The sequence below is a fragment of the Crocuta crocuta genome, unplaced genomic scaffold (assembly GCF_008692635.1).
Source record: "Crocuta crocuta isolate KB4526 unplaced genomic scaffold, BGI_CrCroc_1.0 scaffold118, whole genome shotgun sequence".
Taxonomy (NCBI): domain Eukaryota; kingdom Metazoa; phylum Chordata; class Mammalia; order Carnivora; family Hyaenidae; genus Crocuta; species Crocuta crocuta.
In genome coordinates this window covers 9,792,929-9,817,755 of record NW_027551558.1, presented here as the reverse complement: position 1 = coordinate 9,817,755, position 24,827 = coordinate 9,792,929, and the positions used below count along the sequence as shown (strand labels likewise).

At 47.9% G+C, this 24,827-nt stretch overlaps 1 protein-coding gene across 1 annotated transcript in view; it reads left to right on the top strand.

Moving 5' to 3' along the window:
• The window catches only part of THADA (THADA armadillo repeat containing), a 319,402-nt gene extending 296,854 nt beyond the window's left edge, over window positions 1–22,548 (top strand). The window contains exons 39-40 of the mRNA XM_077749153.1: window positions 14,415–14,584; window positions 21,477–22,548. Coding sequence (XP_077605279.1) covers window positions 14,415–14,584; window positions 21,477–21,869 — 563 coding nt within the window. The 3' untranslated portion in view covers window positions 21,870–22,548. The remainder of the gene's footprint in view (window positions 1–14,414; window positions 14,585–21,476) is intronic.
• Window positions 22,549–24,827: the final 2,279 nt, after the last annotated feature.

Below are 24,827 nucleotides of genomic sequence, written 5' to 3'. Positions count from 1 at the left end.
CCCCGTGGCTGGCATGGCCACTCCACTGGTGATGGAGGAGACGGAAGAGCTATAGACCCATTTATCCGCTAACAGTGGGGCACAGGATCCAGGCAGAAAGAGCCCTTCAGGCTGAGGAATTAGGAAACTCAGGCCTTGTGGAGCCACCGAGGCCTTTTATAAAAGGAGGCTTTAGAAGCATCGTCTTGACTACAGAGTGGAAGAGGGCAGCTTGGGGGAGAGGAAGACAAATCTGAAAGCAAGGGGCGTGCGGTCAGAAGGTTACCAGTGCTCTTAAAGGAAAACAGGTGAGGGTGGTCCTAGGAGAGGCGGTAAGGATGGAGAGGCGGCTGCCATCATCTGGACCCCTCCCTGCATGCAGAGGAGAGGGCTGCAGAAGGGCCGGGGGCTCCACTCCCGAAGATTCCAGTCAGGGAAAAGGCGAGCGGAGAGCTCAGGGACAGGCTGTGGAAGCACGCCAGACTGCTCCTCCTTGACGGAGGACTACACTCAGAGATCTAGCTGAATACGCATTTTTTCATCTGATTTATGCCAACATCGGTTGTTTTTCATCAAGAAATTCTTTTCTGGTGTAACTCCATCAAGCCAATTCCATTCCTTGATCAGTTTTCTCCTTGAGCGGTTAAACCATTTCTGATGTTCTCCCTTGTTTTCTTAAGTATCAGCTCATTTATGTGTAAATTTAACAATAAAGACTTGGGCTGGATTTTTTTTTTTTTCTGGTCAGAAATTTTAGTCAATAAGAGTTTTACCACACCCGGGTTTTAGATCTCATCAGTTCTGTTTTTTCCTAATGTGTGTTTCCATCAAGTTGCATTTTCCCCATTGTCATTGTTAACTGTTATTACTTGCAGTTTTCCATGTTACTAACAAAATGACTTCTCTGGTCAGTTGTTGTGATTTATCGTGTGCTGTTTAACCATTGTCGGTATAGTTGGGTGTTGATTATTTTTAGCAGTAACATTCATGGCAAGACCAAAACATCCTCAAGGTCAAAAACAGTCTGCTTCTTCCCAGAATTGGTCTTCTAAACCTCTCTCTCCCCTTCCTATCAAAGACTGGTTCTGAAAAGAAAGGAATAGTGGACTCTTCTGGGCAATGGGCTCGGGGCACCCAGCCACCCTTTCTACAGCTAATTTAATTATTTTAAGTGTGTTCCAAGCTCAGCGTGGAACCCAACGTGGGGCTTGAACTCACGACTCTGAGATCCAGACCTGAGCTGAGATCAAAAGTCAGATGCTCAACCAGCTGAGCCACCCAGGCACCTCCCTAGGAGCTAATTTAAATCCATCCTGCAACGGTTTGATCTGTTTTCCTTTTTTTAGTTGGCTAAAAACAACTAATTCACTGCCCTGTATTCTCTGAATTGATATATCTTCCCCGGCTTGTTCTTGAAGAGACGTTTTCTGTGGCCTCTCCCTTCCCTTCCCTCACCCCAAGCTTCTCCAGCCTCAGCCACCCGGCTTCCATCAGCCCAGGGTCATGGCAACAGGTGCTTTCCGATGCCTCTAGGAGGTGGGCAATTACTGGTGGCGGGTCCTGGCCGCAAGGGACTGGGAGTGAACTTAGTTTCAAGATCTAAAATTTCCAGAACCTTTGAAATCACCAGTACTGAACATTTTGAGCACTGTTTACAAATCTTAAAATCGCTTTGTGACTTTAGGAATCATTTATACCTTGATGAACTGGTTATATTATCAATGACTGTTTTTGTTCTGTTTAGAGCTGTAAAATCTTGAGCGTGAGAAGAGGGGTACCTATAAGGGAGCTTTCTGGATTCTGAATAAGGCTGGGAGAAGGTGGGTACCACTGGGTAGTGGCAATGCCCTCAAGAGACAAAAATTATCTTCCTGAATTTTTCTGATTTCAAATTTCTAGTCTTCAGTTACACTTCAGGACCATCTGTATCCACTACCTTCCATAGCCCACCGGTGTCTTGGGAGAGCGGGGCAGACTGCCATCTTGTGCTCTGTGCTGCATGTCTCATGCCTAGACTGGACACATGTTGCAGGGAGCCATGGCTCCTGGCTGGCACAGCGCCTTGTGCTCATGACAGCTCCGCTGAAATGAATCAGCCATTTGGTTTCTTCTCTCCCACCTCAAGCCCTATTTGAATAAGCCGAAAGGGTTGAGGATAGGGAGTGAGGGGCCAGGGTGGGCAGTCTGGTGGGTGGAGAGTGGTGCTGAGCATCAGAGAAGCTTAGGAAGACCTCAGAAGGAGCTAGTCTGTCTTCAGAGCTCAGGCTGAGAAGAAATTTCCTTTAGCAAGTTCCAGTCATGAAATAAACTAAAGGAAACTGGGATGACTTCAAGGAAAGAGAAAAGAGAAAGGATAAGATCCAGGCTGGTCCCTGAGCAATATGGAATGTGTCTGCAGAGCCCTTGAACTCTGCCCTGGCAGAGGAGGAGGAGGCTAATCGCAGAAGGAGACCTCAAGTTGCCCAGCACCACCCCCTCCCCAGGACAGCTTCTCAATCTGTAGGCATCCTCACTGTACCCCACCTCCTCACTGGCTCCCCCGGCAATGTCAGGGAGCTGGGAAGAAGGGCCCACATTGCCCCTTCCAGGAGTGCTTGGGCATGAGCGACCTAAGTGCGAGGTACTTACCTTTCACGAAGAGCTGGAGGTGGTTGAACACCTTGGGGGGCTCAGAAGAGTGAAACCACCGAGGAACAGGCAGAACGCCAGGCGAGTGCTGCTGGAGAGGGTCACACCTTGCACAAGGGCATCAAGCGTGGGCTGGATACTGTTGTCCAGAGCATCTCCGGGCTGAACCTAACTCACTCCTCACCCTGTGACCCTGTCACACACCAGGGCTCCAGGGACAGGCCTTCATTAGCCTGCTCTGGAGCGGCCACGCACAAAGCTCCCACGCACCTTACTCTGGCCCGCTGATGTGGGAGGTAGCTGCAAGAAACGGGACAGTGAGCTGCACACAGAATTGGGTATAACTGAGTACCCTGAAAGGTGTAGGCTGGTGGGTGGCACTCCCCTTCTCCCCAGGCTGAATGCCGCCAGGAGAACCCTGGGGTTTTTTCACAGGCATAGTTGCCTGAGAGTGACGTTTATTTCAATCCATTCCTCATTCTTTGGTGTGGTTGGAAGTGGACACTTGCAAGCATTTTTATAAGCTTTGAGCTGAGTGTACTCAGCTCTAATTTAATTTATCAACTCATTTTCAGTGAAGTACGACCCTCCTAAGGAAGAAGGGCCCACTTTTAATTCATATGAAATGCTTATTTGTTTTTATTCGTGTTGGCTGTATCCATTTTTAAAATTAGGGGGAAATATATATATATATATATATTTACCCAGTGATTTGAGGTGGGGCCACATTGTTTTAAATTATAGCCTTTTTAACGTTAAAAACACAGGTTTTTAAAAATATGTATCTTTTCTTTCAAATGAAAACCAAGGATCAGGTTTCGGGATGGGTCAACCAGGAAAATGTTTGCACCAGGGTTGTGAGTGCGTCTGTGGGGGCATCGGCCCTGGGGAGCCACGTCTGCTGGAATGTTGCGGAACCCAGGCCATTTGTTCCTTATGAAAATGGCTAGAAAATTAAGAAAAAGCAAATTACTAAAATTTGAAAGGCCCCCCCCCCCAACTATTTTTAGAATTTCAAATGATGTTTTTATCCTTTCCCTTCAGACCTGGAAAATTTTTCCACCTCCAGACAGAAGGGGCTCTGTAGCAAGCTGTTCATCCCAAGTGGCCGCTTTTCACCTGTTCCCACCTTTTTGCCCAGAGAGCTGATGAGGAGTGGGATGAGCTAGGGGTTGCCTCGCAGGGGGAAAAAAAACGAGAGGAGATGAGCTCCTTCTTATCTGCCCCAAATAGAGACCCAGGGCCCTGTTTTCCTGATGAACGCTGGAGACTTCCATCCATCCACCTACCAGCCTGTTGACCTGGAAGGACGTCACCGAAGGGACTATTTACAGTTGTGCCGGGTGTGCGCAGGGCTAAGGCAGGGCTTCTCAACCTCAGCGTTATTGACATTTGGGGCGGCGGAGGTATCATGTGCATCACAGGGTAGTTAGCAACATCCCTGGCCTCCACCCACTGCCTACCCGTAGCACCACCTCCTCTGACTTGTGACCACCAAAAATGTGTCCAGACATTGACAGATGTCCCGTGTGGGCCAGTATCGTCTCTGGTTGTGGTTGAAAACCACTAGGGCGGAGGGAAACAGTAAGCGATGTTGAGGCACCCAGAGACTAGCGTTACCACCCCCACCACCCCGAGAGCAGACAGGACGGGGTTTCCTGAACCCAAGAAGAGCTGAACTGGGAGGGGCGCAGCCGCTGTCAGAACCTCGGTGACTCACAGGAGACGGTGCAAGAAAGAAAAACCCCACTTCTCTCTCTTTCTTCCCTCCAAATTCTGTGTTCCCTCCCCATTGTATAAATCCTACTGGAAGCCAGGTGGCCAGGAAACCTGGGTAATAACAGTCCATAAAGTCAGCCTCCTGGGCCACTGAGTCGGAGGCTAAAGGACAAAGAATGGATGGGGGGCAAAAATATGATTGTATGAAATTAATCCATCTACTCATCCATCCATATGTTCATTCAGTGTTTATAGTCGGCTTAGCAAAACGGTCAAGAAAATGAGCTCTGGAGTCAGGCAAGCCCGAGTTTGTATCTGGCCCTACCACTAATGTATGAGTGACTTCTTTAATGCTCCATAACCTCAAATGTAGACTGGCAACGATAATTCTGTCCGTATGTGCCCTGAGTCTTGCAGTCTTGGAGGTTTCCCATTGGGGAAATACAAGTCCTAAGTGAATTGCTTATAAACGACTCCAATCAAGTGCCAAGCGGATGGTCTGCTGTGTGCCCAGTGCTGCTTTATGCATGATCGTGGGCAAAGCAAAGACATGGGGCTCAGCTACCATCTGTCAGCACAGGGAGTGCTGCAGATAGGAGCAGAGAAAGGTCACGGAGGACTAGAAAAACCCAGACCACAGTACCTGAGTTGGGTCCCAAGGGACGAGTAGGTCTGGCTAGGTCAGGATGAGGAAGANGGGAACTGAAGAAATGAGAGTTAGAGGGAGGGGAAGGCCCAGAGAGCCCCAAGGGAAGACTGGTGAACAGACAGCTTCAGTAGATGGTCTTGGTCTATGAAGATGAGGGGCTGGATCTGGGCCAGCTGCCTTCCTCCGTACTGATGTGTAGGAGTCACAGACTCACGTGCCTACAGGAGCGAGGTGGGAGGCAGTAGGGTGGTCCCAGACTCGATGCACTGACACCTCCTGTAGAGCACAGCCATTGCTCTGCTCCGGGCATCTATTACCACATTAAAATGCAGGCCTAGGACACCAGATTCTAATTGTCTGAATTTTCAAATGATGCTAGAAACTCAGATTTTTATGAGAAATCTCCTGACTTTTAAAAAGACATATAAGGGGGCGCCTGGGTGGCTTAGTCGGTTAAGCGTCCGACTTTCGCTTAGGTCATGATCTCACGGTTCGTGGTTCGGGTCCCGCGTTGGGCTCTGTGCTGACTGCCAGCTCAGAGCCTGGAGCCTGTTTCAGAGTCTGTGTCTCCCTCTCTCTCTGACCCTCCCCTGCTCACACTGTCTCTCTCTCTCTCTCCTAGAAATAAATAAAACATTAAAAAAAAAAAAAAAAGACATATAAGCCATCCCAGACTGTGTGGAGACCAAACAGTTTATTTGCACCCCTGTGTAGGTGCTTCTGAGGGGCCCTTTGGGGCCTTAGCACCAACCCTTGAGCTGCGTGTTTGGTTGGGTTCTGCCTGCTTGTGTACTATCTTTTAAACAATAGCTCCCGGGGCTTTAAAAAAAAAAAAAAAAAAAAAAAAAGAAGGNAAATATTAGCTTTTAGGGGCGTCTGGGTGGCTCAGTTGGTTGGGCCCTCAACTTCGGCTCAGGTCATGATCTCACGGTTTGTGGGTTTGAGCCCCACGCCAAGCTCTGTGCTGACAGCTCGGAGCCTGGAGCCTGCTTCAGATTCTGTGTCTTCCCCTCTCTGCCCCTCCTCTGCCCTCACTCTGTCTGTCTCTCTCTCTCTCTCTCTCTCTGTCAAAAATAAATGAACAATAACAACCAAAAAAAAGCAGAAAAAGAAGTAGGAGGAAGAGTTCCCCTCCAGACTTCATACCATGGCCAGGTTGGGCGTGCGGGGGAAGGGCTGGCTGGTGCCCAGGGGCACAGACTGGGAGCCGTGAGTGGGTGGGCAGTAGCCTGTGCGGTGTGTGCTCCTGGCACTTGCCCCGGTGCCTGCTGGGGCCGGAGCCGGGGCTGCCCTTGAGAGCACTGACCAGCACATTTGGTTCTTCTCTGATGAATTTTTTGTAAATATGCCAATAGAGAACAGAGGCTAATATCACACATACCCATGTTCCCCCACCCAGACTTCCTGCTGGAATCTTCGCAGCTGGGGGTGTCACCCCTTTTCTTTCCTTAGGACACACACCTTCCTCTGGGCCATTTGTCTCGGGTAAGGGTCACTGGGGAGCTCCGTCTGGTGGTAAAGGCTGAGAAGATGGCCTTTGGTATAGCCGCGAAGTCCTGTCCCTGACTGCCATGCCAGGAAACCCCGCCCTGAGCCCTGGCACTGCCGGCCCCGAAGAGCAGAGAGCCGTGGGCTCTAGGGCCGAGGGTCAGGAGAGGCAGAGGGCAGAGGGGGGCTCCGGCAGCCTCGGGAAGAACCGAACGGCACAGTCAGCAGTCGAACCAAGCTTCAGTTCCACACTTGTTCCTCATGACTAATTAAAATCCCCTCTTGCTCTGCTGAGGGGAAGAAGACCGAAAATAATGAAGTGGTCTGGGAACAGCCTCATGCAACCTTAAAATATGTTTTCGCTCAGAAAAAAGAAGGCACAGCAACACTCCCTCGCGCAGANACTCCCCTGGTGGACACCCCTCCTCGGGGGCAGCCCTAATCTCCCTGCTCCTCCCTTTTGTCCCAGCCGTGTGTGGCCCCTTACCCTTGGCCTGCCCCAGTTTCCCCTCCATGAAGCTCCCTCCTCCCACTCTCCACATTTTTTTTCCTTTTCTATTCTTTTTTTAATTTTTATTTATTTCTAGGAGAGAGAGAGACAGCGCGAGCAGGGGAGGGTCAGAGAGAGAGGGAGACACAGACTCTGAAATAGGCTCCAGGCTCCGAGCTGGCAGTCAGCACAGAGCCCGACGCGGGGCTCGAACCCACGAACCGCGAGATCATGACCTAAGTGAAAGTCGGACGCTTAACCGACTGAGCCACCCAGGCGCCCCTCCTTTTCTATTCTTTTATTACTGCTACTAATGATACCGTCAGTCCCCATCATACACCATCTTAGACTGTCTCCTGACCCTTCGTGTGTGTCAGCTCGTCTCTGACTAAACTCTTCTCTCTCAGAGAGAAGGGACTGGGGTTTTCCTCGTGTGTCTCACAGTGCCCCCCACACAGCAGGTGACAGTAAGTACTAAGGGCAGAGAGAAGTTTGACTTGATGGGTGAATGGGTGGGTGGGTAGGTAGACAGAGAGATGGTTAAATGGCAAGGTCGAGGGAATTCCACACATGCTCGAAACGGGGTTCTCCAGAGCTAGGGGCAGGGGACATTCAACCCCTCTCCATTTCCTCGGCATTTACTGTGCTGACGTGGGCTCTCTCGGGACAGAGACTTGACCAGTGGCCTTAGTCTAGAAGGCATCTTCCCCGTGACAGTTTAGAATCAGACCATGCACTTCTAACCCATGGTCTGAAGTGGTTTCCAAGGTGGGCACCTGGAACAAGTCGATGTTGGCATTTTGATTTTAATCGGTACGGTTGAAGACCGCCTCGAAGGCTGGGACTTGACACACATCCAGCCCCCTGTGTGAAGCCTGTGTCTTTAGCTGCCGGCCCCGAGGTGGGCCTCGTCACACAGGTGGGAAAGGAGGTGGGCGACGGGGCCAAGGACCCCCCATGCTCCCCTGAAGAGCTTACCTGGTCTTCGTTAGCCAGGCGCCTGCCGCGTCAGGAGAGCCCTGGTGCGGCTTGGGCAGGAAGTCCCTGCCACAGCAGCCCTGAAGCCCTGTGTCTGCCCCCCTCCCCTACAACCCAGCTATCCATTCACAAGGGTGGAAGGCAAGGATTAACTAGTTCTAAATGCTGATTCGTTGGGTTTCCATCTCACTTCCAAATGACTGAATGCCAGTCCGCCTTGTGTAGGCCTACCACAGACGCGAGTGTGTGCCAACACGCCTCAGCCATTTGAAGAGGGAGTCCACGGCTTATTTCACCCCAGCCTTAGCTGTGCAGCCATTGGGAGGCAATGAGTACTTCTCTCACACTGACTTCTTCCCTCCCCTGATCCCTGCAGCTCTTGGGATCCGGACCCGTCCGCTGAGCCCCTGATGTCTCATTGTTGCCTGAGTTTTAGCCTTCCCTTCCCTCTCGGACCACTGCCTTCTTGAGGACGAGACTTGTCAGCCACTTGCCTTGCTTTTCACACAGTGCTCAGCACAGTGCTGGCCACATAGCACACCCTCAGCACCCACACCCTGACTGTCCGGTGAAGGGCCAGCCCCTCCAGGAAGCCTTCTCAGGGGCCTCCCTACCCACTGAGCAACCACTCACCTCTGCAGAGTCCTCTAGCGCCTGCGGCCCGGGCCCTACAGGCAAGCATGAGGGCTCGAAGTGTTTGTCCAGACTCAAATATTCTGTAGCTCTCCTGCACTGTGCTCAGCAGTTGGAACCAACTTGTGCACATAGAGGTTTTTTAACAGAACAGTTTCACTGAGATAGCCCACACACATACCTCACAAGTCACCTACCGAGAGGATACCATGCACCGGCTTTAGCATATTCCTAGAGTCGTGCAGCCATCACCACAATGAAGTTCAACCTTTTTTTTTTTTTTTAGTATTTTATTTATTTTAGAGAGAGAGACATAGTGTGAGTGGAGGAGGGGCAGAGATAGAGAGGGAGACACAGAATTTGAAGCAGCTCCAGGCTCTGAGCTGTCAGCACAGAGCCCAACGCGGGGCTGGAACTCACAAACCGCGAGATCATGACCTGAGCCGAAGTTGGACGCTCAGCCGACTGAGCCACCCAGGTGCCCCAAGTTCAACGATTTTCATCACCCCAAAAGAAACCCCTGCCTTTAGCAGTGCCCCTTCATTCTCCTGCTATCAGTTCCCTGGGGCTATCGTAACAAATTACCATAAACTTGGCGACCTAAAAACGACAGGAGTTTCTGGTCTCACAAGGCCAGAAGTCCAACAGTAAGGTGTCGGCAGGGCCACACTGGAGGTGCTGGGGAAGAATCTTGCTCTAGGGAATTCCTTGCCTCTCCCAGCCTCCGGAGGCTGTCAGCATACCTTGGCTGGCCCCACTCCAGTCTTCTAGCTTCACGGCACCTCCTCCTCTGTGTGTCGGCTGTCTCTCCGCTCTCTCTTATTAGGATGTTTGTGATGGCATTTAGAGTTCACCCAGATCATCTAAGATTATTTCCTCATCTCGATACCATTAACTTAACCACATTTGCAAAGACCCTTTTTTCCAAGTAAGGTAACATCCATGGGTTCCGGGGACTAGATATGGATATCTTTGGGGAAGCCATTTTTTAGCCTACCACACTCCCCATGCCCCCTGGCCCCAGATAATTTACATACCACAAAATTTGCCAAGTTAAAGTGTACGGGGCGCCTGGGTGGTTCAGTTGGTTAAGCGTCTGCCTCTTGGTTTCACCTCAAGTCCTGATCTCACGGTTTTGTGGCTTCAAGCTCCACATCAGGCTCTATGCTGACAGCATGGAGCCTGCTTGGGATTCTCTCACTCTCTCCTCTTTCTCTGCCCCTCCCCCACTTGCCCAGTCTCTGTCTCTCCCAAAATAAATAAATAAACTTTAAAAAATTGTTTAAATAAGTGCACAGGTGTACACATTTCAGTGTATTCACAAGATTGTGCAACCACCACCGCTATTAAATTCCAGAACATTTTCATCAACCCAAAAACGAAACACTATTTCTCTCAGCAGTCATTCCCCAGTCTCCCTGTTCTCCAACTTCTGGCAACCACTAATCCACCTTTTGTCTCTGTGATTTACCTATTCTGGATATTTCGCCTAAGTAGAATTATACAATACACAGGCTTTTGTGTCTGGCTTCTTTCACTTAGCATGTTTTCAAAGTTCCTCCATGTCGTGGTGTGTATCAGTACTTCAGTCCTTTTTATGGCCAAATAATCTTCTGTTGTATGGATATACCACATTTTATTTATCCATTCATTGTTGATGGACATTTTGATTGCTTCTGTGTATTGGCTATTAGGAACATTCATGTACAAGTTTTTTGTGGACATAGGTGTTTTATCTCTCTTAGATATATGCCTAGAAGTGAGCAAAACTTTTGAGACTGTTTTCCAAAGTGGCTGCACCATTTTACATCCCCACCAGCAATGTCTGAGAGCCCCATCTTCTCCATAGCCTCACCAAAACTTATTATCTGTCTTTTTTATTATAGTTCTCCTAGTGGTTGTGAAGTGGTATCTCACCATGGTTTTGATCTGCATTTTCCTGATGGTCGATGATGTTAAGCATCTCTTCCTATAACTTATTGGTCATTTGTGTATCTTCTCTGGAGAAATGTCTGTTCGGGTCCTCTGCACATGTTTTCATTGGGTTATTTATATTGTATTATTTCAGTTTTTTAATGTTTATTTATTTTAAGAGAGAGCGAGCACACACGTGCGCACGCGCGCACACACACACAAGCTGAGGAGAGCCAGAGAGAGAGGGAGAGAGAGAATCCCAAGCGGCCTCCAAGCCTGGCTGGCCTGCATGGTCAGCTAAAAAGTTCCTCTCCCCAGCTCTTCTGCCTCCCTTCACAAGGCATTTGGCCAGTAGAGGTCTGGGTTGTTCTGACTGAGGTGTCCTAGTCCAGAGCAAGGAAATAAGAGAGGAAACTTGGTGGGGATGCATCTGGCCCCTCAAAGAGATTTAAACCCAACTAATCTCCCCCCGCCCCCATCCTGCCTTTTCCCGCTTCCTTCTTCATCGTGCAGTCAGTATTTAGACGGTTATAATTCTTTCCGCCTCCAGCCACATCGCACCAGCACTCCTCTGTGCCCCTGTCATGCCTGTCACTCTTCTGCCACTTCCTCAGCACAAGTCGTGACAAAATGGTGCAGGACGAGGGATGTCTGTCCGTCAGGTGGGGCAGGTGCAGCAGTCTGGCCTTCCTGGCGGCATCTCTGGTCACTTCGTGTGTTCTTTATGGAGCCAGCAGGAGTGTCGCCTGAGCTGCAGGCCCGGATTTTGCTGGTGGGCGAAACCTTTCTTTCCTGTGGCGTTTCCGGTCCTTGCCCTGAGGGGACCGAAAGGGGAGCCGGCAGTAAGTCAGAAGGTAGATTTTTGTGAAAGGTTTCACATAAGCTGCACAATGCTAAGGACTGACAGCTTTGACGTCTTTCGAAATATGGCCCCCAGCTGGGAGCTTTTCTTTGTGAATAGGAGTGATAAAGCCAAGTCTGACTTCATCTCCGTGGGGTGCTGGGGGTGTTTCTCCATTGCCTCCCTGTGGGGCAGGGACAGCCTCTGCACTGAGGCCCACTCGGCTCACTGCCGCTCACCCAGCCTCCATGAGCATAGCTTCCTTGTTTGTTAAATAAGGATACCTCCCTCCTGGTGGCGGCGGGGATTTGATAGGCCAGTGTTCATTATTATCAGCTATAACCCGAGTTAACCATTTAGTGAATGCTTGGTTTGTGGCAGCATGTTATTAAATCAAGCAGCAGTAAAGAAAAAGATTTCATGATCTCCGGAGCCACACACTGGAATGTTCTGAGCCTCTGCTATATACTTCATCCGATGCTGGTCTTTGTGTGTATTTTCAGTTCTGAGGTTTGACGGATGCCAATTAGTTGTACCATCTGCCCTTACAGATTCTAAACCAGCTGAGAACTACAGGAGGGGTCAGGTAGAGATAAAAATAGAGATTTGGGGACGCTTGGATGGTTCCGTTAAACGTCTGACCATGATCAGGCCGAGCTCAGGCCATGATCTCGCAGTTCGTGACTTCGAGCCCTGCGTCGGGCTCTGTGCTGACAGCTCAGAGCCTGGAGCCTGCTTTGGATTCGGTGTCTCCCTCTCTCTGCCCCTCCCCAGCTCTCTCTCTCTCTCTCAAAAATAAAGAAGCATTTAAAAAAAATTTTTTTAATAATAAAAATAAAAATTAGAGATTGTATTGTAGGTAAAGGCCAGACCAACACATGGCCCAGACCTACAGCCAAAATGCACCTTTGCTCCCTGCCTCTCTCCTATTCTGCTCCTCTTTTTCTGTTTCCCAGGTTAAGTCCTGGGAACAGGGAGCAGCCTGGGGCGAGGGGCACAAAGGAACAGTTGTCCCAGGGGATTGATTTGGGGATGGTGCCATCAGTCTTTTAGCTGCTCCCATGAGTCTAGCTCTGCTGGGTGGGCTCCAGGTAGTACTGGCCCCGCTGCAGGGTCACCAGCCCTGCTTACCTCACTGTGAAGACCTGCGTGTCTAGACTGTTGGTGCTGTCTCCAAATCTGTGCTCCACAGGCACCGTGAAACATTTTGCCCATTCTGATTCTTTATAGCCACTCACAGCTCTGTGACTGTATAAAAGTGAGTCAGTCTGAGCCCAGGATCACCTCGACCGTGAAGTCGGGATGGCAGTCCCCAACCGATAGGATGTTGAAGGAACGGACAGAAAGTACATGGTTAGGGCCTGGGACGTAATAGGCCCTTGGTGGGTGTGGGGAAGGGAGGCATCCTGCTATGTGTGGTTCAATACCCTGAGAACTCAAAGCTTTCAGTCCAGATTTGGAGGCTTCTCCCTGTGTGCTGAGTAGGTCTCTTTGGGGGCCAGTGGGCAGGGCCAGGTCTACATGCCTGAGTTGGGGATGCGGATTTGGGAAAGATGAGGCGTCAGCAGAAGTAGGTGGTCAAAAGACCAGCCCTGGTGCATGGATAGATCCAAAGAGGTTCACTTTGTGGTGGGATTTCTGTCCCATGTTTCAGACCTCCTCCGGGTTGGGGCTGGGAGGGCTGGGGTTGCCAGCGGAAGTGTCAACGACCTGAGCCTTCCTTCAAATCCATATTTAGGACTGTCTGAGGCAAAACGATGAAGTAAGCGATGGCCTCCCCAGGGCACCCGCCTTCCCTTTCTGCACCTCATTCTACTCCTTCAGCGCCCTTTCCCAGCCAGTTCAGAAGATGAGGGCCTGACAGTGAATTCAAAGAGGGTTGCAAATCTGAGCGAAATCAGGCTCAGCCCCCGGTGTTGTACCGCCTGTAAACTGCAAACAGTTTTTATGCTTTTCAATGGTTGGGGAAGAAAACCGAAAAAAGAAGCTTTTATGACATATGAAAACCACCTGAAATTCACATTTTACTGGGACATAAATAAAAGTTTACATACGCTCCAGGGCTGCCTTCAGCAGCGTTGAGCAATTGTGACAGAGACGTGAAGACCCCCAGCGTCTGAGATATTTATTATCTGGCCTTTTAAGAAAACATCTAGGCAGAGAAGGACAAATATCATATGTTTGCACGTACAGGAGGATTAGGAGGAACTTAACGGAGGACCATGGGGGAGAAGAAGGAGGGAAATGGTGTAAAGGGAGAGAGGCAAACCATGAGAGACTCCTGAATGCTGAGAAACAAACTGAGGACTGATGGATGTGGGGGGAGGGGGGAGATGGGCATGGAGGAGGGCACTTGTGGGGATGAGCACTGGGTGTTATGTGGAAACCAACTTGACAATAAACTATTTGTAAGAAAAAAAGAAAGAAAGAAAGAAAGAAAACGTCTGCTGATGCCCTGTTCTAAAATGTTAAGAGATTTGGGGCACCTGGGTGGCTCAGTCAGTTGAGCGTCCGACTTCAGCTCAGGTCATGATCTTGCAGTTCATGAGTTGGGGCCCCGCGTCGGGCTCTGTGCTGACAGCTCAGAGCCTGGAGCTGCTTCGGATTCTGTGTCTCCCCCTCTCTTTGCCACTCCCCCACTCGCATTCTGTCTCTGTCTCTCTCAAAAATAAATTTAAAAATAAATAAGTAAAATAAAATGTTAAGAGATTTAGGTGTCATGCGGTCAGCAAGGTGAGCTCTCAGAGGGAAAGGCAAACCAGCGGAATCCAGGTGTCATGCAGGCCTGCGGGTGGGAAGCTTTCCTGATTTCCCTCCAGCTATGCTACAGGGGCTGACAGGAGGTAAATGTCTAACCTTGCAGGCGGACTTGCTTCTGACCACACGGGTCTCGGGACCATGACTCACTCTAGCCGCGTAGACAGCTAGACTCAGAAATGGATTCATAATCTCTGAGGAGCCTAGCCCACCAGCCTCCCTGTACGCTGGTGGTAGTGACTTAACCTGAGGCCCTTCACATTCCGAGCCCTTCAGAGCCTCCGTGGGGTGGCCCTTGAGCAGCATGTTTACCACTCGCTTCTCTCTCATTTCCACAGACTTTGCCTTCTGCCAGGTGGACGCCTCAATCGCGCTGCCCCTGGCCCTGGCCGTGCTGTGTGATCTGCTCCAGCAGTGGGACCAGCTGGCCCCCGGTCTCCCAGTCTTGCTGGGGTGGCTGTTGGGAGAGGGTGATGACTTCGTGGTCCATGTGGAAAGCACGCAGCAGGTAATCCTAGGGGCTCGGGGCAGCAGGGGTGGGCCCAGAGTGTCCTAAAGCCCCCCGAGTGCCGCACGTGAGGCGTACTTGGGCTTCATGTGCCTGCTGAAAGCGTGCTTCTGGATGCTTGGGTAGAGCTCAGTTCCCGCTTAGGAAACTCTCAGAATGACCGTGGCAGCCCGCTAGATGCTGCCGGGGGCCCTGGGGGTGCTGGGGCAGTTCTCATGCTGGCTTTTGGGGTCCCAATGGTAAGTCTTCAGATCACTAGGGGAGAGGACTTTGAAAGAGACTCCTGGTTTCTGAAGCCAGTGAGCGTGGCCCCACACTCCCCAACTGCCCGACTAAAGCCAGCAGCCATATCTGCTCCACACCCGGGACACCCCTGGATCGCCTGGCCCTGGTGGCCGACGGGACTGGCATTTTCGAGCTCCACAGGAAGGTAACAATTGGGAAGACGGTCCTTGGCAGTCCACCACCCCCCGGGCAGCACACAGACAGCAGACCGAAACGCAACCCCAGGCTTTGTGGGAGAAAGGGCTGTTTACTTAGCCTGGAGCTTTAGTCTAAGGGACAGGCTTCAGGTTTCCCACACATCTAGAGACTAAGCAGGTGCTCCCAGGGAACGTAAGCAGGAGGGACACCCTCGTGTTCCCGCTTGGCCTTGCTGCAGCGCCATGAGACCTCCTAGAGAGGAGCTCATACATTCACCTAGAGCCTCAACCTTTGCAGCGGTTGCCCAGGGGACACCTCTAGATCTCCTGGTCTGGAGGCCAGCGGGGATCACAAGTGCCACAGCAATCGTGACTATATATGTGTGTATACTTATTTTTTTTTTAACATTTTTATTTATTTTTGAGAGACAGAGACACTGAGTGTGAGCGGGGGAGGGGCGGAGAGAGAGGGAGACACAGAATCTGAAGCAGGCTCCAGGCTCTGAGCTGTCAGCACAGAGCCCACGAGGGGCTCAAACCCACCAACTGTGTGATCATGACCTGAGCCAATGTCGGACGCTTAACCAAGTGAGCCACCCATGTGTCCCAATCTTTGTTAACTTTAGAAGCTGCCACCAAAGGATCTGGTTTCCAATCAGCCTGCAAATAGGTACTAAATGAGAGCCCTCCCCTTGGAACAGGTCTTGGCATATTGTCAACAACAGGGAGATACTAAGAATAAATCAGGCGGTTTAGACAATCAGAAAGAGTGAAGTGACAACCAAGAACTAGGGCAAAGTTCATTGAGAAGTTTCGTCACACATAAGACCACTCCTTCAAGGCTGAGAAAGGTAGGTACCTTGCCTAACACATAGAAGCAACACAGAGTCGAGCAAAATGAAGAAACAGAGAAATATGTTCCAAATGGAAGAACAAGACAAGACCTCAGGGAAAGACATTAATGACAGGGAGATATTTCATCTACCTGATAAAGAATTCAGTGTGTTGGTCATAGGGGTGCCTTGGTGGCTCAGTCAGTTAAGCATCCTGTCTCGCTCTGGATTTCAGCTCAGGTCATGATTTCACCATTCATGAGAAAGAGCCCCACCTCGGGCCCCACACTGAGTGTAGAGTCTGCTTGGGATTCTCTCTCCCTCTCTCCCTCTCTCTCTCAAAAATAAGTAAATAAACTTTAAAAAAGGAAGGAGAAAACTGGAAAAACTACAGATATGTGGAGATTAAAAACATGTTACTGAACAACTATTGGGTCCTAAAAGAAATCAAAGGAGAAATTAAAACACCTAGAAACAACTGAAAACAGAAATAGGACACACCGAAATCTATGGGATGCAGAAAAAGTGGTTCTAAGAAGGAAGTTCAAGTGATACATGCCTATTATTAAGAAACAAGAAAAATCTCAAATAAACAACCTAACTTTATACCTCAAGGAACCAGAGAAAGAAGAACCAACGAAACCCCAAATTAGGAGGAGAAAGGAAATAATAAAGATTAGAGTGGAAAGAAATTAAGTAGAGACTAGAAAGACCAGAGAAGACATCAATGAAACTAAAAGCTGATTCTTTCAAGAGATAAACAAAGTAGATAAATCTTTAGCTAGATTCGCCAAGAAAAAAAGAGGGTTCAAGTAAATAAAAACAGAAATGAAAGAGGAGGGTTACAACTGATACCACAGAAACACAAAGGGATCATAAGAGATTACTGTGAACAATTATATGCCAACAGACTGGACAAACTGAGAAAGAATGGATAAATTCTTAAAACTTTGCAATCTTGCAAGACTGAATCATGAAGAAGTAGAAAATCTGAATAGACCAATTACTAGTAAAGAGATTGAATCAGCAGTTAAAAACCTCCCAATGAACAAAAGTCCAAGACCAGATGGCTTCACTAGTAAATTCTACCAAGCATTCGAAGATGCAATACCTAGTCTTTCAAACTCTTCCAAAAAATTGAAGAGGAGGGAATGCTTCCAAACTCATTTTATAAGGCCAGCATTACCCAGATACCAAAACCAGATAAGGACACCACAAAAAAGAAAGAAAGAATGAATGAATGAAAGAAAATTACAGGCCAGTATCCCTGATGAACATACATGCAAAAATCCTCAACAAAATATTAGCAAACTGAGTTCAATAATACGTTAAAAGGATCATATACCATAATCAAGTGGTATTTATTCCAGGGATGCAGGGGTGGTTCAACATCTACAAATCAGTCAGTGTGATACACAGTATTAACAAAATGAAAGATAACAATCATGGTCATCTCAATAGGTGCAGAAAAGCATTTGACAAAATTCAATATCCATTTATGGTAAAAAAAAATAATAATAATAAAAACACAGTGGGTACAGAGGGCACATATCTTAACATAATGAAAGCCATATATGATAAACAGCTAATACTCAAGGGAAAAAAGCTGAATGCTTTGACTTGAGATGAGCAACAAGACAAAGATGCCCACTCTCACCACTTTTATGCAACAGAGTCTTGGAAATGCTAGCCACAGCCATCACACAAGGAAAAGAAATAACAGGCATATCAATTGGAAAGGAAGAAGTAAAACTGTCACTATTTGCAGATGACATGACACTATATATAGAAAACCCTAAAGACTCCACCAAAAAACAAACAAACAAAATCCTTTTAGAACAAATGAATGAATTCGGTAAAGCTGCAGGATACAAAATGCAAAAATCTGTTGCATTTCTTTTTTTTTAATGTTTTATTTATTTCTGAGAGAGAGAAGCGTGAGCAGCGGAGGGTCAGAGAGAGAGGGAGATACAGAATCTGAAACAGGCTCCAGGCTCTGAGCTGTCTCACGAACCGTGAGATCATGACCTGAGCAAAGTCAGACGCTTAACCGACTCAGCCACCCAGGTGCCCCAAAAATCTGTTGCATTTCTATACACTAATAACACACTATCAGAAAGAAATATCAAGAAAATCCCATTTGCAACTGCATAAAAAAGAATAAAATACCTAGGAATAATTTATATTTCCCTAGGAATAAATTTAACCAAGGAGGAAAAGACCTACACTGAAAAGACTTACACTGAAAACTGTAAGATATTGATGAGAGAAATTATAAAGAAGACACAAATAAACGGAAAGATATTCCATGCTCTTGGATTGGGAGAATTAATATTGTTAAAATATCTATCTGCCCAAAGCAGTCTACAGATTCAATGCAAACCCTATCAAAATTCCAGTGGTATTTTTCACAGAACTTGGAACATATATTCTAAAATTTATAGGGCACCACCAAAGACCCCAAATAGCCAAGCAATCTTGAAAAAGAAGAACAAAGCCAGAGGTATGATGTCCCTGGATTTCAAACTACAAAACTATAATAATCAAACAGAATGGTATTGGCACGAAAAGAGACACATAGATCAATGGAACAGAATGGAGAGCCCAGAAATAAACCCATGTATGTATGGTCAATTTTTGACAAAGGAGGCAAGAATATGCAATGAGGACTGGATATTCTCTTCAGTAAAAGGTGCTGGGAGAACTGGACAGCTACATGGATAAGAATGAAACTGGACCAGACAAAAAATTAACTCAAAATGGATTAGAGACTTGAATGTAAGACCTGAAACTAGAAAACTTCTAGAAGAAACCACAGGTGGTAAGCCCCTTGACATCAGTCCTGGCATTGTTTTTGTGAATCTGACTCCAAAGGCAAGAGAAACAAAAGTAAAAATAAATAAGTGAGACTACATCAAACTAAAAAGCTTCTGCACGACAAAGGAAACCATCAACAAAATGTTAACGTACTGAATGGGAAAAGATATTTGCAAATGATATATCCAATAAAGAGTTAATATCCAAAAACATTATAAAGAACTTGTACAACTCAATAACAACAACAACAACAAATCTTACGATTAAGGGGCACCTGGGTGGCTCAGTCAGTTAAGCATCTGACTCTTCATCTCAGCTCAGGTCTTGATCTCAGGGTCATGGGTTTGGGCCCCACACTGGGCTCTGCGCTGATTTTTAAAAATCTGAAAACTCTGGGGGCGCCTGGGTGGCTTAGTCGGTTAAGCGTCCGACTTTCGCTTAGGTCATGATCTCGCAGTTTGTGGGTTCGAGCCCCGCGTCGGGCTCTGTGCTGACTGCCAGTTCAGAGCCTGGAGCCTGTTTCAGTCTGTGACTCCCTCTCTCTCTCTGACCCTCCCCTGCTCACGCTGTCTCTCTCTCTCCTAGAAATAAATAAAACATTAAAAAAAAATTTTAAATAAAAATCTGAAAACTCTGATTTTAAAAATGGGCAGAGGATCTAGACATTTTTTCAGAGGAGACATACAGGTGGGTCAACAGATACCTGAGAAGATGCCCAATAGCACTATCATCAGGGAATTGCAAATCAAAACCACAATGAGATACCACTTTACACCTGTCAGAATGGCTAGTATCAAAAAGGCAAGAAATTAGTGTTGGCGAGGATGTGGAAAAAAGAGAACTCTCATACCCTGTTTGTGGGAATGTAAATTGGTGAGCCACTAGTGGAAACAGTATGGAGGTTCCTCATAAAATTAAAATGAGAACCACCATGTGTCCTAGCAATTCCACTGCCGAGTATCTGTGCAAAGAAAATGAAAACATGGACACCTGGCTGGCTCAGTTGGTAGAGCATGCAACTCTTGGTCTTGGGGTTGAGAGTCTGAGCCCCACGATGAGCCTACTTTTAATTTTTTTTAATGTTTATTTATTTTTGCGAGAGAGAGACAGTGTGAGCTGGGAAATAGGCAGGGAGAGGGAGACACAGAATCCTAAGCAGGCTCCAGGCTCTGAGCTGTCAGCACAGAACCCGATGCAGGGGCTCGAACTCAGAAGCCGTGAGATCATGACCTGAGCGGAAGTCGGACGCTTAACTGACTGAACCATCCAAGCGTCCCACAAGGAGCCTACTTTTAAAAAACAGGGCCGCCTGGGTGGCTCAGTCAGTTGAGCTTTCCTGACTTCTGCTTGGGTCACAATCTCATGGTTTGGGAGTTCAAGCCCTGCATAGGGCTCACTGCTGTCTGCTTAGAGCCCACACTGGCTCCTCTGTCCTCTGTCTGCCCCTCCCTGCTTGCACTCTTTCTCTCTGAAAAATAAAAAACATTTAAAAACGAATAAATAAATAAAATATTGGGGCACCTGGGTGGCTCAGTTAGTTAAACAACTCCTGATTTCTTGATTTCGGCTCAGATCATGATCTCATAGTTCGCAGCATCGAGCCCCATGTTGGGCTCCACGCTGACAGCACAGAATCTGCTTGGGATTCTCTCTCCATTTCTCTCTGCCTGTCCTCCCCGTGCAATCGTGCATGGTATCTCTCTCAAAATAAACAAATAGTAAAAACAGAAGTACAGGCTCCCAGTTATAAGATACATAACTCCTGGGGATTAATGTATAGCATGTAGAATATAATCAATAAGATATTCACTCCATAGGATATTCACTCTGGTGGTAACTAGACTTAACTGTGATGATGATTTCACCATGTGTACAAATGTCAGTATGTGGTACACCTGAGACTAGTGTAATATTCTATGTCGGTTATACCTCAAAAGAAGAAAAAAAAGAAAGAAAGGAAGAGGCCCCAAGACAAGCAGCAGAAGCATCTTGTCAACTGAAATTTGTATCCGTCCACCCGTGTCTGACTCAGCTGGCCCTCTTGACATACCCAACAGGCCAAGAGTTCAAAAAGCAGCCTGTTGGGGCGCCTGGGTGGCTCAGTCGGTTAAACGTCCGACTTCGGCTCAGGTCATGATCTCACGGTTCGAGGGTTCGAGCCCTTCATCGGGCTCTGTGCTGACAGCCAGCTCAGAGCCTGGAGCGTGCGTCAGATTCTGTGTCTCCTCTTCTCTCTGCCTCTCCCTCACTCGCATTCTGTCTCACTCTGTCTCTCAAAAATAAATAAATGTAAAAAAATAAAAATAAAAAATAAAAGCAGCCTGTTTATGGGACATTTGGAGACAAGATTTAGTGGCTGCAACAAAATAAGCTTGAACATCCCTCGCATTATAGAAATTTGGTTCCATACTCAGCGTAGCGCCTCATGTTTGGTAATCCTTTGCTCTTTCTTCTTCCACTGAGATTTCTCCTCCTCCCCCCTCCTCTCTGATTTCTAGAGGCACCTTTAGGTCTAGGGCCCTCTCCCGAGTTGAGGTTCCCTTTTCAACAGCAGGCACCCAAAAAATCTTGGCTTGAAACCACAAACACATCTTTATCAAAGGTCATGTTAAGTCTGGGGAAGCAAATTCCTCCCTGGTGGAGAAGTACAGCGAAATGAAAATAGAAGGTGACCCTCCAGGCTGCGAGTGGCATGTATATGTGGGTGCTGACAGGAGGGGGAGGGGCATACCTCCTCCGGGTCTGGCGGGACTCTGGTCTGGATTGGAGCCCGTCAACGTCCCCTGTAATCTCGACTTCGGGCTTTGTCATTCGATCTAGGTGGAAGACTACCTGTTTGAAAAAGCAGAAGTCAACTTTTGGGCCGAGACCCTGACCTTCGTGAAATACCTCCACAAGCACCTCTTCCATCTCCTCTCCGCGTCCAGCTGGTGTCCCCTCAGCCCTGAAAGCCTCCGTCATCTTCACAGGACAGCATCAGAGCAGTGCCACCTCCTTTCCCAGCTCTTCCGAGAACTGCCACCAACTGCTGAATTTTTGAAGATGGTGGAATTCACAAGACTGCGCATTCAGGAGGAAAGGACTTTGGCTTGCCTGAGGCTGCTGGCCTTTCTGGAAGGAAAGGAAAGGGAAGACACCCTTGTTCTCAGTGCTTCGGACTCTCCTGCAGAAGTGAATCCGTTCACTCTTGCAAGAACAGAAACAGCTTGTTGAAGAAAGACTTTTAGGGGCTGAGATGGGGGTGGATTATTCCCCCACTAAATCTGCAGGAAACGTGTTGAACATAAATTCAAATATTTTCTCCCCTTCATGAGTCCAGTCTTCTGTCCCTTCCTACAAAGGAATTTTTCTTCAGCTCACTCATTCAGGGGAGCCTGGTTTATTGCAGCTACTGTAGGAAGTGCGGCTACCACACTGAATATTTACTCTGTTCCCAGGTGCAGGCCACCTGCAGACCTGAATTCGCCTTTTTTCTTCCCCCACAGCCTCTAACCTCCAGGCATAGCCGGCACACATCTTCTGTGAATTGACTGTACAGAACTGGGTTTTAACTCATGACTCTCTCTCCTCTTTGCCACTGGATAGAAGAGCTGGATTAGTTGGCCAACAGCCCATTGGGTCAGAATTCCAAATTTGATTCCGTTTTAGCTATGGCAGAAGTATGTTCCAAATGTTGGATCCTGGAAGAATTATAGATCAACTTCATAGAAATAGTTTTGTTTTTACAGTGACCTGCACATGCCGTCTGATTTATTAAAAGAGCTCCTACCCACCAAAAGTGTTTGTGGTAATGCTAGGAAACTTGATTTTGCCACCCAGTGAAAGCATAGACCTCTGCCTGTTAGAAACCCAGGGAAAGGAAAGCCAGAATAAATGCTTTGTTCGATTCCTACGCTGTCTACTGTCGTATTCTTGGTGACAACAATAGATTCTCATTGAAGATGTCAGAAAACACAATTATCCATTTCAGTGTTTCAATCTAGCAACCTTAAGGTTTTTCTGCCTTTTCCAAGCCCAGCCCAGCCCTCTGCCTCAGACAGCCAGCAGGTGTCGCTCTTGCATTCGTTTTGCTTCATTGGCTTGCCTTTTTTTTTTTTTTTTTTTTTTTTTTATNTTGTCCCTTGTCTTTTTTTTTTTTTTTTTTTTTTTTTTTTTTTTTTACTTATTTCAGAATTGAGTGTTACCCACAGATGGCTATCTTGAAATTCATAGCTTGGATTGGCCAGGACCTCATCCATATTCATTTTTTTATGCTGGTTATCAGAAAAAGCCATTTTTGTAGGATATAAAAGTTGGTCCGGCTTTCAGGGACTGTAAATATTTTTAAATACTTCTCAGGTGAGCGATCACTTGGAACTATGTTATTGATGTGTGAGGGTCTGAAGGGGCAGTTTAGAGGAGAGAAAGTTTGATAGCATTTCCTACTGCAGAAAAGCTCATATTTCAAATGTGTTTCTCTTTAAAAGAAAGAGAACCTAACACTAAAAACACAGCCATACTGGAAGTATAGAAAAATAGCTCCGTAGGAAAAGGCAGGGAAAGGAGTAAACTGAGAATCCCAAGTTCTGTCCTAAAGAGAACAGGAAATTCCCCCAGGTAGTTTTGCACTATTCAGCTCAAAATGTGTTTTTTGTGATCCTGAATTAATTAGGATCCTGTGTAGCCCACACTTGATGGAAAGTGGCCAGTCTAACATTTCTTTTTGTTCTGAGAAGCCCTGACTGGGTGAGAAGTCAGGAAATTGTTGGCATAATGCAGAGATGACCATGGTTCAATAACTATGAAACTGGCCCCAGCAAAGCCCAGCTCATTGGAAATGGCCAGCGTTCCTTTTCTCTCCATTTAAAATGAAATCAAAGCAGTTACATAATAATAAAAGCACCTTATACCAGCAGGTGCTTGGTACCAAAACATGTACCAGGATCCCTCCACCAAGCCTGCAAAGTGGGTGTTCTCACGGCTGCCAACTGGCAGTTACCCCAGATTTTGACGTTGGCTGCCTGTGGCCAGCCTGGGAGGCCGGGGTGGGGGGAGAGAGGTTTCTACTGGTTTTGTATTTGAAATCTTATTACTGACCTACAAGAGCAGTGAAATGACTATTTCACACTTGCCTGATGCATTCCCCGGGGAATCTTAGAATACTACTGTCCAGCTACCCTCAGACCCCCAGTTTGGGGTCATTTCAACAAAGAACAAAACAGAACAGTTGGGGTTCTTGAGTGCTCTGGGCTGTGTCAGCCACCGTTGCCCAGCTCTGTCTGGGGACCAGTGCAGGCTGGGTGGTGCAATCACCCAGAGTGAAGCAATCACATCTTCCAGGGTCATTGCCCTTGGCTCCAAGCTAGAGGGTCCGAGATTCGGTGCCCCTCAGGTCTGCACGCATGATTCTGTGGACCTCTACCCCTCTGGCCGCAGTCCAGAGTCCTGGCTGTCTCCATTTTTATACTTCGTGAATTGTTTTAATAAATAATATGGGTTTATACGTGCTCATCTTTTACACACCTTAACAGATAACGCATTTGCACCTTGACAAGGGTGAGAGATGAGTAAAGCAGGAATGATCTTAGTTTTACAAGGAAACCCAAGTACCAAAGAGGTTACGTGATTTGCCTGAGATCACATGACTTGGAAGGGGCAGGGCCTGAACGCCAACCCTGGGGTTCTGGTCCTCTGCGGACTCCAGCTCTCTGGGTGATGCTCAGGGAGTTACAGCAGGGGCAACTGCATGCAAACTGAACTCTGAGGCGTCAGTTCCAAGAGTGACAGGCCTGGTGGCTCACACCCTCCCCCCACTTCCAGGTTAACGAATGGAAATGACCATGAGGAAACAGCGAGAAATAAGATCAATGTGGGAAGGGGGTGTGGGTTGCTTCCTTCCCTAGAGGGAACTGGGCCTTCCAACTTAGGCCCCGTTGCGGCCTAAGCTGCCAGGTGTGCGAGATCATGGGCCCGCTCCAGGTTTTTGGCAGCACATGTTTAGACGCGGAGTGATAAGCGTCCCGGACCAGACCCCAGATCGGACCGACCCGGCCGTCGGCGGCTTTTGCCTAACTGGGCGCTAGGGGGGGCTGTCTGCCCCATAGCCTGAGGGCGCCCGTTGGCCAAGGCATTACCCCGCGCAAGGCTTTGGGGTGTGGGACTGGGGGGAGGGGGCAAAGGAGGGCAAGACCG